Source organism: Gossypium raimondii, chromosome 6, assembly GCF_025698545.1.
Source record: "Gossypium raimondii isolate GPD5lz chromosome 6, ASM2569854v1, whole genome shotgun sequence".
Taxonomy (NCBI): domain Eukaryota; kingdom Viridiplantae; phylum Streptophyta; class Magnoliopsida; order Malvales; family Malvaceae; genus Gossypium; species Gossypium raimondii.
This window is the reverse complement of record NC_068570.1, coordinates 13,015,096-13,028,888: the sequence shown is the minus strand read 5'-3', so window position 1 is coordinate 13,028,888 and position 13,793 is coordinate 13,015,096. Positions and strand designations below refer to the sequence as shown.

Sequence of the window (13,793 nt, the reverse complement as noted above, 5' to 3'; positions counted from 1 at the left end):
TTGAATATGAGTCAAATTTTCACCTACAAATAACCATAATTTTAATATTTCATTGCCATTGACATAATACTTCACAATGAATGGTAAACAACATTCACAATTATTTCCCCAAAATACTTTTATTTGTAACAAATAAATAATGGATAGATAAAAAAATGGTTTTAAGAGTGCTTGTTTTACATGGTATAAACGACTTATAGAAAATTTTAAAAATAATATCATAATATTATATTACCTCATCATCAATTAAAATAATCATTGATCACTCTTCGGCATCGTTATTGTATAAATATAATTTGATATTGCCTCTTTGAAAAACCATTATTTTAATGCTCCATTCATTTTTATATAATTCTAACTTATTAATGCTAACAGTCCCTTTTTTATATAAGTAATTTTTCTTAGATACTACTTAATTGAATATATCTAACTACTAGTGTCATGGGTTGCACATGGGAGCCCGCAACCATGGCACAAATATGTGATCCATCATGTTCAAGAGAGGTTTTTGGCCCAACTCGACTAGTCTATTGCTTCTATTGCTTGGAGAGATTGAAAGCCCATCTACAAAACATGGCAAATATGGAACGTAACCTTATAATATATGCAATCTTTAAGATAACTTGTAATCTTAAAAGATATTATAATGTAATCTTAGAGATTTGATTTGTAGATAGTTTTCAATCCTAGCCATTGATGTACTTTAATCTATAATGTTGATTTTGGGGAGGCTCAACTATAAATAGAGGTCTCTCTCCTTTATTGTAAATCATCCGTTGAGTAATAGAATTCCTGAGAGCATTCTCTCAAACTCTCTCTTGTGTTCTTAGCTTTTTTTTGTGGCTTTGTTATTATATTTCAAGTTTGTTCATCTTTGTCCATCTTGAGTTATTTTGTTTTGTGTTGGTGCCTTAGAAAAATTCTGTTTGAATCCTCAATTGTTGGGAGTTAGGCTAACTTAAGCATTTTTGAAAGAAGAAATTGATTAAGGTCGCACGGATTGTAAGGCAAAAAATCTAAGTCCGTGACAGTTGGTATCCGAGCTAAGGTTTCGAAGGCACCATTGAAAGATGTTGAAAGAAATTATCGAGAATGTTAAGCTAATAAAGACCCCTGGGAGGGCCAGAAAAGTTAGTCAACCGAGGGACATACTGTCGGGTTTAGAAGGACGGGTAGTCACTCTCAAGGAGTCCATGAGGGACGTCAAAGAGAGGATCGATGATGTCGATGAGAGAATCATCGTTGGGTTGTAACCAATGAAGGAGCAGCTTAAAAAGTATGTGTAGGATTCTATCGATTCTGTTGAGAAAAAGCTAACCAGTAGGGATGATACCCTCGAGGCTATGATGACGGCCTTGAAAGGAGAGATTTCGGATCTAAAGGGTGAACTCACAATCTATAAGGCTGCTTTAGAAAATGGATGGTTAGTTGTTGTTGCATCCAATCCCAGTGTGGATGTTCCCAAGTCTAAAGAGTTCAAGGGGACAAGGTCCGCAAGAGATGTAGACAACTTCTTGTGGGGAATGGAGAAATATTTCTTTACCAAATGCATTATTGATGATGCCATTAAGGTAAATACTGTTGTTATGTATTTTACTAACGTTGTTTTGTTGTGGTAGTGTCATAGGTCCACTAATGTGAGACATGTTGAGACCGAAATTAGGACTTGAAAGGAGTTCTAAAGTGAGTTCAAAGTGCAGTTTTACCCAGAGTATGCCGAGGACGAGGCTCGGGCAAAGTTGCATTAGCTTACGCAAGAAGGTACAGTTAGGGAGTATGTGCAGGAGTTCAGTGAAATTATGCTTTAGATCTCAGATATGGGCGAAAAAAGACGTTCTTTTCCTTTATGGATGGATTGAGGTCATGGGAAAAGAAAAAGTTGTAACACCGAAGAGTTCAAGAGCTTACCAAAGCCATGACTGTAGCAGAATCTTTTGTCAAGCTGGGTACGAAGAAAGATAAATCTGAATCTTTTGAGCCCAAATTCAAACCAAGGGGTAATTGTGGGGAAGATAAAGATAAGTTCATTAAGAATAGCAATGGTAAGGCTCAAAAGTCGTGGGACAGGAGGAAGAAGTGGCCTTTAACTTACTTTCATTGTGACGGTCTACATATGATCAAAGACTGTCTGAAGAAAGTCGCGTTTTCTACTCTGGAAGTAAATGATGAGGAAGATGAGGTGACCAAGAATCTTAACTCAATACTAGGAGGTGTCGAAGATAAGATGGGTCGTAAGCTGATGTTTATGGACATCACTATGGCTGACAGAAGATTGAATGCGCTTGTTGTCATAAGTGCGTCAGATTTGTTAATGTCCAAATAGACTGCTCATGATCTTAGGCTCAAAATTGAGAAGGAATTGGGTTGTATCAAGAAGGTCAATTCAAAAAGTGTTGAGATAGAGGGTGTGGCGAAAGGAGTTGAGATCTAACTTGGGAAATGGATCGGTAGAGACACAATTAAGGTAATACCACTTGATGACTTTGACTATGAGGTTGGATTAAGTTTTTTTGACCAGATTAATACGAGTATTTTTTCTTCTAGTAATTACATGGTGATCTTAGACCCGAACCATCAATATATGGTGCAAATGAAAAATAAATGAGGCATGGAAGGAAAACCACTATCGATGATCCAATTTTGCCAAAGGAGTCTGTAGAGATGAAGCCTCTTATATAGCCACAATAAAGGTTGAAAAAGTCCTTAAGCCCGTTGGTGAGATTTCGAAAGAAGTGGGCCAGTTATTACAATCTTTCTAAGATGTGATGCCTTCCGAGTTACCTAAGAAATTACCACAAAAGAGGGAGGTGGATCACAAGATTGAGTTAGTGCCCAACATAAAGCCACCAGTGGTTGCCCCATATCATATGTCTCCGCTAGAATTAGAAAAGTTACGAAAATAGTTGAAGGAACTTTCAGATGTGGGATTCATTAGGCCAGCTAAATCTCCATTTGGTGCACCAGTATTGTTTCAAAAGAAGCACGATGGTTGTTAAAGATGTTCATCAATTATCCGACCTTGAACAAGATCACTATAAATAAGAAGTATTCAATTCCTCTTATTGTAGAATTTTTTAATTAGCTTAGTAGTGCTAGATGCTTTACCAAGTTAGATTTGAGATCGGGGTACCATCAAGTCCAAATAGCCGAAAAGGACGAGCCAAAGATAGCTTGTGTGACACGTTATGATTCGTATGAGTTTCTTAGATGCCTTTCAGGCTAACCAATGCTCCAACCACATTTTGCACCATTTATGAATAAGGTACTTCAACCCTTCTTAGATCGTTTTATGGTTGTTTATCTTAATGATATTGTGGTGTACGATAAGTCGCTTGAGGAGCATGTGGAACATTTGAGGGAGGTATTCCGAACCTTATGAGAAAATAAGTTATATGTCAAAGAGGAGAAGTGCTCATTCACCCAAAGTAAGGTACCATTTTTAGGCCACGTTATGGGAGGTGACAAGGTTCGAATTGATGAAAGTAAAATTCAGGCTATTGTAGATTAGGAACCACCAACCAATATGACATAATTGAGATCTTTCCTTGGGTTGGCAAACTACTATTGACGCTTCATCAAAGGCTACTCCAAAATTACCGCACCCTTGACGGACTTGTTAAAGAAAGGTAAGGTGTGGTATTGGGATCCTTAATATGAGAATGCCTTTAACCAAGTGAAGCATGCGATGACGAGGGAGCTCGTACTTGTTTTTTTAGATTATTCGAAGTCGTACAAGGTACGCACAGATACATCAAACTAGGGGGAGTACTAATGCAAGATGGGCATCCAGTTGCCTTCGAGAGTCGAAAGCTTAATGAAACTAAACATTGATACACAGTCTAAGAGAAAGAGATGACCACTATGGTGTATTACTTGCGTATATGGAGACTATTTGTTGGGTTCTAAGTTCGTGGTCTTTACTAGTAATGTTGCAAACAGTTATTTTCTAACCCAAAAAAAGTTGTCTTCCAAACAAGCTCGTTGGCAGATTTTCGTAGCAGAATTTGATTTTACTATGAAATATAAACTAGGGAATGCCAACATCGTGGCTAATGCACTTAGCCAAAAGATGGAGTTTGCAACAATCAACCAACCTAATAGTTCTCTATTGGAGCACATTTGAGAAGGATTGTCTCATGATCCCACAACCAAAAACTTGATCAAGTTTACCAAGGAAGGGAAAACGAAGAGATTTTGACTTGAGAGAGACTTATTGTTTACTCGGAGGAATCACATTTATGTGCATTAACATAGGAATTTGCACAAGGAAGTCATGAAAGAGTGTCATGACTCGAGATGCGTCGGCTGTCTAAGTATGCACCGCACTATGACTCTTTTAGAGGATCGCTACTATTGGCTTCACATCAGTGATAATGTGGAGACCTATGTGAAATCTTGTCTAATATGCTAACAAGATCAGGTTGATTTAAAGACTCCTGTCGGTTTGCTACAACCCTTACCCATTCTGGAACAACCATAGGAGAGTGTATCCATAGACTTTATTGTTAGTTTGCCTAAACCTGACGGGTTTGCGAGTATTCTTGTTGTGGTGGACCGATTTTCCTAGTATGAAATATTCATTCCAGCAACTAATGAATGTCCTACTGAGGAGGTAGCTCGTTTGTTCCTTAGACGTGGTGAAATATTGGGGAGTGCCATAGTTTATCATCAATGATTGAGACGGGCAAATCAAAGGCTGGTTCTGGACGGAGTTATTCAATTCGATGGGCTCAGACTTAAACTTTTTCCACTAGCATGCATCAGTAAATCGATAGGCAAACTAAATTAGTGAATGTGTTATTGGAGACATATCTTCGGCACTATGTGAGTGTCATACAAATGGGCTAGTCAAAGTTGTTGGACGTGGCCCAATTTTCATACAACTTGTAGCGAAGTGAGGCTACGAATCAAAGTCTGTTCAAGATAGTAACGGGATAGTAGCCCCTCACACCCAATGAAGTTGTGACCCGTTATATAGGATTAGATCTAGCATCTTATCGATTTAGGAAGGATTGGAAAGAGAAAATTGATTTAGCCAGAGCTTGCCTACACAAGGCAAGTAAGCGCAACAAGAAGTGGGCAGATCAAAATCGAAGGGATATGCAATTTCAAGTTGGTGATTCAATCCTTGCTAAACTACACTTGATTTTGAGACATAATGGCTTGCACAAGGGGCTTGTGCAATGGTATGAAAGACCCTTTTAAGTTTTGAAGAAAGCACGTAAGGTAGCCTACAAGCTTGAGTTGCCAGCAAAGATCAAAGTCCACCCAATGTTTTATGTGAGTATGCTTAAGTTATTCCATGAGGATTAAGAGGATCCAAATCGAGACAAGTCTAAACGAGCACCAATAAGGGTAAAGGTCTCCTATGATTGTGAAGTTGAAAGCATCGAGACAAACCATGTGATCAGACGAAAGTACTATTAGCCAAGGCATGAGTACTTAGTGCGATAGAACGGACTTCTCGACAGTGAAACAAGTTGGGAACCTGCTGAAGCCTTATGGTAGTTTCAAGGCAAGATAGACCAGTTCCATGCGGAAGACGTGACAAGAGCATCGCTAGAACAAGTGGGGGAGAATGTCATGGGTTGCATATGGGAGCTCGCAGCCATGACACAAGTGTGTGATCCATCATGTTCAAGAGAGGTCATTTGGCCCAACTGGACTAACCCGTTGCTTGTAGAGAATGAAGGCCCATCTACAAAGCATGGGAAATATGGTACGTAATATTCAAAGATATACAATCTTAGAGATAACTTGTAATCTTATAAGATATGATAATTTGTAGATAGCTTTTAATCCTAGCCATTACTTTAATTAGTACCATTGATTTTGGGGAGACTTAACTATAAACAGAGGCCTCTCCCCTTCATTGTAAATCATCCATTGAGTATAGAGTTCCTGAGAGCATTCTCTCAAACTCTCTCTTGTGTTCCTAGCTTTTCTGTGGCTTTGTTCTTATATTTCAAGTTCATTCATCTTTGTTCATCTTGAGCTGCTTCTGCTTTGTGTTGGTGCCTTAGAAGAATTCTATTTGAATCCTCAATTGTTGAGAGTTAGACTGACTTAGACGTTTTCGAGAGAAGAAATTGCTTAAGGCCGCACAAATTGTAAGACAAAAAATCTAACTTCGTGACACTAGATGCTATTTATAACGCTTAACTTAAAATTCAATTGGTATATAACTTTAATATAATTAATATACCTTAAAGTTCAATTCAACTTATAACTCTACTTTACATCAATAAAATTAACACAATTATTTTAAATATGAATTACTTGTAATTCTCACTTTTTTTAATACCTACCTATTAAAGTTGAACTAATTAATTATCAATAATTGCAATATAAATGAAAAAAAAGGCAAATTGGTTTGAAGATTGTGGTTGGTTTTGGGTTTCAAATTTAATAATCGTAATGCTGACATGTGAGCAACTGTTTTCCACTTCAAATAATATTTATATTTGAAATCTAAGGATGATATTGTCAAACTAAATTATATATTATATTATCCACGAATTGACAAAATAGTTTAGTTTATATTGGGTCAAAAGTTGCATGTCCGTTTGAAAATTAAAATTATACATGAATTGTGATCTAAAGTATTATTTGATACATGAACTCGATTTTACGTAATTATGATTTATATGTATACATGAAATTTTAATTGTGATTCAATTGTTTGTGCTTACAATATATCAGTGTAAAATTGTGCTAATTTAATAATGTTATTAATAATTTATAAAAATTGAATTGAATCAAATTAAAACCTTATATAATAATTTATAAAACCAAAATTTATATATAACAACATTGCAAATATAATAAAATATCTTACAATTATATAGGCTCATATAGAGCTCTCCATGAGTTGGGAGACTGGGCCTTAGTTTAGACAATGAAGTTTTGTTCATAAACCAACCCAAATTTAAATAAAATGATTTTAAATTATTTTATTTAAATTTAATTATAAAATAAATATTAATATAAAATTATATCTTCTAGTATTTTTAAAATAATAATATGAGTTTTTTATGTGGATCAAGTTAATTTTTACGAATTTTTAAATTGAGCATCAATCGGCCCATAAACACTTTAGACTTGAACAAAGGTTAACGATTATGTTACTAATATAATAAAATAAGTTGATTTAAATAAACATAACTGATTGAATAAAAAATGCAACAAATTTTATTCACTTAATATATCATTTGGTACCAGAGTTTGATTTTTTTTTTCTAATGTGATACTTACATCGGGTAAATTTTAGCTGGTCACCTAAAATGAAATCTTTGCAATTCTATCACTTAACTTTTATGATGCTTTCATTTAGTTACTCAGTCATTAAATCTCTAACAATGGCTGACTGTACATGTCACATAATGTTTACACTTTCATTTTGGTCATCGAAAAATATATCTTTTTTAAAGTATTGATAAGGGTAAAAAATATTAAGGGTTAAAGTGAAAAAATGGTAGGCACTAAAATAATGCTCTAAAAAATTGTCAAGTTGTACTTGTTTACCCCATTGCTGAAAGTTATAATTTTTTTTCGATATTAAAATTTTAAATTTCAAAACATCAAAATCAATTAAATCAATTATGGAGAAAATTAGCATTGATAGTGTCAACCTATTTATTACTATAATATAAAATTAATTAAATTAATCTACTCTTAAATTTTAAATTTTTTCCAAATGAGAATAAACTCAAATAGCTCATCTTTAATAATTGTCTATGAAACCCAAATTTCTTTTGATTATATAATCTTTAATTTTTCATGCTAAGCTAAAAGCAAAAAATATCCTTGCAAATGCCAAACAAAACCTAGAATTTTTCATCACTTCTTTACCAAAACGAAGAATAAAAATTAATTTAATTAATTGCAAGAATTTTTCTAATTTTTACCCATACGATACACGGATTGATTGTATATATCAATTAAAATATATTAAATATTTTCATATTTTTTATAATTTTTATGAATGATAAGAGAAAAAATACAAACTAATTATTAAAAAATATTTTTAAAACTAATAAGTGAAATAATAATTAAAATGAAAAATAAAGAATTGTGAAACATTATCTAAACACTATTCAACAAAATTATTTTTTAAGTTTAATTATGTTTGGTAATTAAATAAAATAAAATATATTTATTTTTCCTTAAATTAAACTGTGCAAGATAAAAAAAAATACCAAAATCGGATTTGGTAAGAAATAGTTTTAAATTTTAATAGTATTTCATAGTTTTTAAATTAATTAAAATTTTTGTAATATAAAAATTAAAAACGATTACAAATTATGTTAATCTAAAAATTTTAACAGTGATTATAAATTGTTAAATTGTATTATTTTAAAAATTGTAAAGGTAAATTAAAATGTAAATTTAAAACTAATTATAAAAATTCTGTTATAGAACTCTATAAAGTTTTTAACATGATTTAAATTATAAAATATTGTGGTAAATATATATTTTAAAAGTAATAGACTTATTAAAATTATTAAATTTTTGGGAAATTAGTTATGCTCATGTCAATTGTAATCAACATTCTCCTTCTCTATGCGAACCGTTGATAGATAACAATATATATAAAATAAAATAAAATAAAAATTATCTCGATGTACATCCAATTCATTTCAAACTTGTAGTTTACCCTTTTGCCATATTCATGACTCTCTCTTGTTGGAAAATAGAAACCAAATAAAATATTATTTATTATATACAATCTTTCCCAAATTTCAACCAAATGAATTATATTTTACTAACATAAATCTTCCCATTTCTCTATTTGAACAATCTCCATAATATATCACAAAAGAAATTTATACTCACCTCTCTTTCTCTCCTCAACTTAATTGTGCTGGTAGGTTTAAACAAATGCAGATACAAGGAGATGAAAGTAACAGCAATCATCGCTGCATCTCTAATTGAGTTGGTGAGTTAATTGGAGTTAGGTTTTTGTAAAAATTTAACAGTTTGAATTAAAATTATGAAATAAAGCTCAAAATGGATAAATAGTTGAGTTGGTGTTTATTTTGTATAGGTGGGATGAGATTTAACAAATTTGAGTTCAAATTTTAGTATTTCCATATATTAAAATGATATGAAATTTTATTTTGACCTTCAACTCTTAAATTTTTAGGGAGGTAACCCAAGGTTCGTGGATATTGGACATAAGTAATTTCATGTCCTGCATCCCTGATTGCTTTGGAATTATTTGAGTACATATTGTAGTCTACTTTAAGAATAAATGGCGAATTTATTACAATTTCCACGTATTTGGAAATCCTGTATCAACTAACTCTGGTACATGTTTCCCAAATGTTAAAATCCAAACGCAGTTCCAAGTTGGAACACAGAGACACAAGTAATTAGGCATAGTTACTACATCCTTCTCAAATTGTCTAACCTTGCCTGTAAGTCACTATCTATCCCACTGTCACCATTGCCAGTTGCTTCCACCTGTGCAATCTTACCATTTGCAGCTGCTGCCGCAATAGCAGCTGATGGTGCATTTACGAGCTGTGATTGGATCCAAATAAGCAGGGTTAGTAAGGACAGCCTATTCAAGCTATATGTGCTTATATATGCTGAATAAGAAGTGGTGAAAATAGTACCTCTTGGTTGATGTCAATTCCAATCTCGTCAAGAACCTGGCTCACCAATTCTTCTGTTTCCTCCTCTTCTTCATCCCCTTCCAAAGCATCATCGATTGCATCACCCATCACCTCACTCACCATCTCCATCTTCTCATTCTGTCTTTCAAACTCTAGCATAATTTTCTGCAGGGATGGCAAGTTCATCTGTCTGTTCATTTGTCCCATTGCCTTTGTCACACCTTTCATTGCCTCTCCCATTGCTTGTGTTGATTTCAATGTCTGGATGTTGTACAGTACAGAAAATTCAGTCGAGTTTCAAACTTTATGATTTATAAGCAATTAAAACTTGTAAATTCACTAGGCTTCAACCTTGCAATGTACATCGGTTGCTTATGCAGTTCATTTATCCCCCAACTCTAAATAATTTCAGATGAGAATCAAGTTACTTGATGTTCCAACTTATCTTCTTTTTTTCATTTTCACATATAAATTCCCATACATGGTACGGAGCAGGGCATATATCAAAAGTTTTGTAATAGCCCCCCACAATTATAGCCATCGACTTCCATCTACTTAACAAGCATCAGAAGTGGCCATAATTTTCTATGTTGCTTTAGGTAAAAAAAATTGCACACTTAGAAGTCATTGACACAGATAAAATGCAAGGATAAAAGTACATAATAAAAGTACATACTTGAATTCTAAGAGATATACCCTGGAGCTGTGATTTGAGCTTAAAAAACTTTTCAATCTGATGGCGTGTCCGGATAAGGTCTTTTGCCATCACCTTTACAGCTCCCTGAAATAAAATCCCGAGAACAAAATATTTAGAGGATAGTAGGCTCGGTGGACAGCAAAGCCCATTCACGTCAATAAGAAACATTCGGATCATATACAATAACTTTTAAATCTGAAAGTTAAAAGAAACCTACTTTCACAAGATAAGAGATGCGAAATACAATATTGAAGCTCAATTAGACAGGAAATGACTGCACTAGTCCACTAATACGAAGCAAAATAGACATACACATTACTCAAGCTACCAAATTGCCGCAAAGTGTAATTGATGCATTTTGTGAGTGAGATGAAAAAGAACAATAACTCATCATATCTATCTGTAAAGTGGTAGAGAACAGTCAGAAATAAATTAATATGATCCTAGCAAACATGTCATTCACATATAAAACTAGTCATCAAACATCGAATCAAGCCAGTACATAATCAAAATCACCAATAAAGCAACCTCATTTATACCAAAAAAGAAAAAAGGCTTCACATAATTGACTAAAACATAAAAATGCCAAGCTAATAAGCTCTCAATCCTATATATACCAATTTTTTAAGAGAAATTTAACTACAAATAAGTAAAAAAGTTAAGCAAAAATAGAAAACAAAATTGTAAAAAATATATGTAACACACCATCTGCCCTTGCTTTGCACTTTTCTTAATCTCAGCAATCAGTTTCTTCTCTTGGGTCTGTAAACCTTGCCTTTCCCTCTCTATCTCTCTAATAGATTTGTCGAGCATCCGCTTATTTTCTCGCAGAAGCTCTGAAAAAAAAAAAATATATATATATTTAATACAAAATGACTTGACAATCCGGCATTGGGGGAAATGAATTGAGAACCATAAAATACACAATTCACCTAATTTGTTTGCTTGATCTTTGATACACTAAAGTGACAGGCTCAATAAAGCGCAAAACCTTATTTTTAGAAATTTGAACTAGCAAACAACCATACAATTACTCGATCCTAAAATCCAAAATTAAACCAAATAAACAAAATAAAGCATTCGAATTCCTGTCATTAGCAGAATTCACAACTATTTCTAAAACTATCAGAAACATACTACTTCAATCGAAATCCTTAATTCTAATTATTCAATTACCAAAGCCCTCAATATAAAATCACTTCATCAAATTCAAATGCGAACAGATCATAACAAAATCAGTAGCGATTTTCGAAATTAATACAAATTCTAATTATTTGAAAACAAAATTGATACCTGAAGGGGTTTTTCTCTTGCCAAAGAGGAAACTCATGTTCGGTCGATGCTACGAAAACTGTCCCAACACGATTTGGTGGTGGCTACGGCGATCTGATCTGGTATAAAAACGCACCGGATGGTACACCACAAGAGATTGCTTCTTCGAGGTGGTATGTTTGATCGCTCGCCCGCCAAGACAACTTCTTTGCTGCTGCTAATGAATGGAATTGGGTATAGACAAATGGTTAATTTCTGTTATTAGTCCTTCTACTTTTAAGAAAGTTACGTGGATTTAGCCTCTATGCTTTAATTTAATTGTTTTTAATTTTAATCCTCACTAAATAATAACAGTTAAATTGATTAGGTTAAGTTCTGTTATTTTTAAATTTTGAGGGCAGAAAAACTATTATTATATGTGTAGTATTATATCCACTCATTATTTTCTTATATTACTTTAATAATTATTATTTATATCAAACTGAAATTTTAAATTTTGAAAAAGTATAGACTAAATAGATATAATCCATTTTCCCACGTGGCTGCATCTGAGTGCTATAGCCTACCCATATTGGCTCTCTGAATATTGGGCTTTCTCTTGCTACGGGAAGCAGATGCTTACTGGATTAAATTGTATTGAATTGATTAAGTATTTCCATTTTTTGTTTAGGTGGATTTATTCAGTTGATGTTCAAATCATACCAACGGAATAAACTGACAATTTTTTGATTAAGTTTTTTTTCACTTTAATCGTTCTCAATTTAATCCTTTGACATTAAAAATATAAGTTTATATTATATTATGTTATAAGTAGTTTGTTTTGTATCACACAAAAATTAAGCTTATAATAATATATAATATTACTATATTGTAAACATTTAAAATTTTAATAAAAATATACAAAATGTTAAATTAGAATTACATAATTTTTATAAAATTTAAAAATAATATGAATGAGTCTAAAAGAAGTTCTAAATTAATCATTTACAAATGTAAACGAATTTGAGTCAACTCTAAAACCCGCTGAACTTAAGCAAACAAATAATATGCTGATTATATATATTATATATTAGATGTGAAAAACTTTTGTAATAAATATATTTATAAAAATATTATTTTAAAAATTAATTTAGTTGAAATGATAAAAATATTGAAAATTATGGTGTTTTGGGTTCAAATCTGGTCAAGCATTTTTTAAAAATTTAACTTGAAATGAAAAAAAAATCATATAATCACATTTATTATTTTATAAAAATTCAATAATTACTTGCGACACTAAAAAGTAATATTAACTCAATAAACCACTCAAATATGGTAAAAATAGATATATAAACCCGACTAGAAGTGTAAATGAGATATTGGTGCTTACAAGATACTCAAGTTCGACTAAAAAAATTTAAATTTGATTCGATAATTATCAAGTCAAGCTCAAGTTATCAATCAAGTCAAATTCGAGCTTAATAATACTTGACTTAAACAACTTATAAACCTTATCGAGTTTTTTATGTTTTTATATTATTAAATTACTTTATTACTCTTAACATATATTATTAAACCTCGAACTCAAATTAGAGTTCGAACTTCAATATAAAACTTGATAAATGAATTTAAACTTAAAAATAAAAATAACTCCAAATTTTAAATCAAAGTCAAGCCATGAATACCTGTACGAGCGAGTGGTGGTTTTAACAAAACCGTGTTACCTTTTCCTTTTTCTGACAGAAAATTTGTGATTAAAAAAAGAATATACCCACGCAGTGAGGACACTCTCTTTTTATCTCAAGTAGCTTTCTCGCATTTAAAACTCTTACTGATTTCTGAACCTTAAAATAATCAATAAAATCGTAGCACACGTGCGCTCGGCGGACATGCTTTGTACAGAGAAGGGCAGGCGGTCACGTGCGGCTTTGTCATCCTCAGTTCTCACTCTCGATTATTTGCATCACACGCGCTCCTCGGTGGGCTTTGCCATGTCCAGCTACAAGGAGCAGAGATCACGTGGCTTGGACCCCACACAGTCTAAACAAGCGGGGCCATTTGAAATTATTGTTAGCTTAAGCACAGTAAATTTGCAAATTAACTACAATAAATACTGATAATTGAACCTTTTGTGCTGGCAAACATATACACCACTACTAAAATTTTGATTTACATCTCTAATTTATTGGCCACGTGGTGAGTTTATTATAGAGTTATGATAAATG

At 32.7% G+C, this 13,793-nt stretch overlaps 1 protein-coding gene across 1 annotated transcript; it reads right to left on the bottom strand.

Moving 5' to 3' along the window:
* Positions 1–9,242: 9,242 nt before the first annotated feature.
* Positions 9,243–11,807, bottom strand: LOC105774178 (vacuolar protein sorting-associated protein 2 homolog 1). The gene is made up of 5 exons (XM_012596559.2): positions 11,611–11,807; positions 11,023–11,153; positions 10,297–10,401; positions 9,621–9,881; positions 9,243–9,525 (listed from the first exon to the last, which is right to left on the bottom strand). Exons 1-5 carry the CDS (start codon positions 11,645–11,647, stop codon positions 9,388–9,390), a joined length of 672 nt encoding a protein of 223 aa, XP_012452013.1. The 5' UTR covers positions 11,648–11,807; the 3' UTR covers positions 9,243–9,387.
* Positions 11,808–13,793: the final 1,986 nt, after the last annotated feature.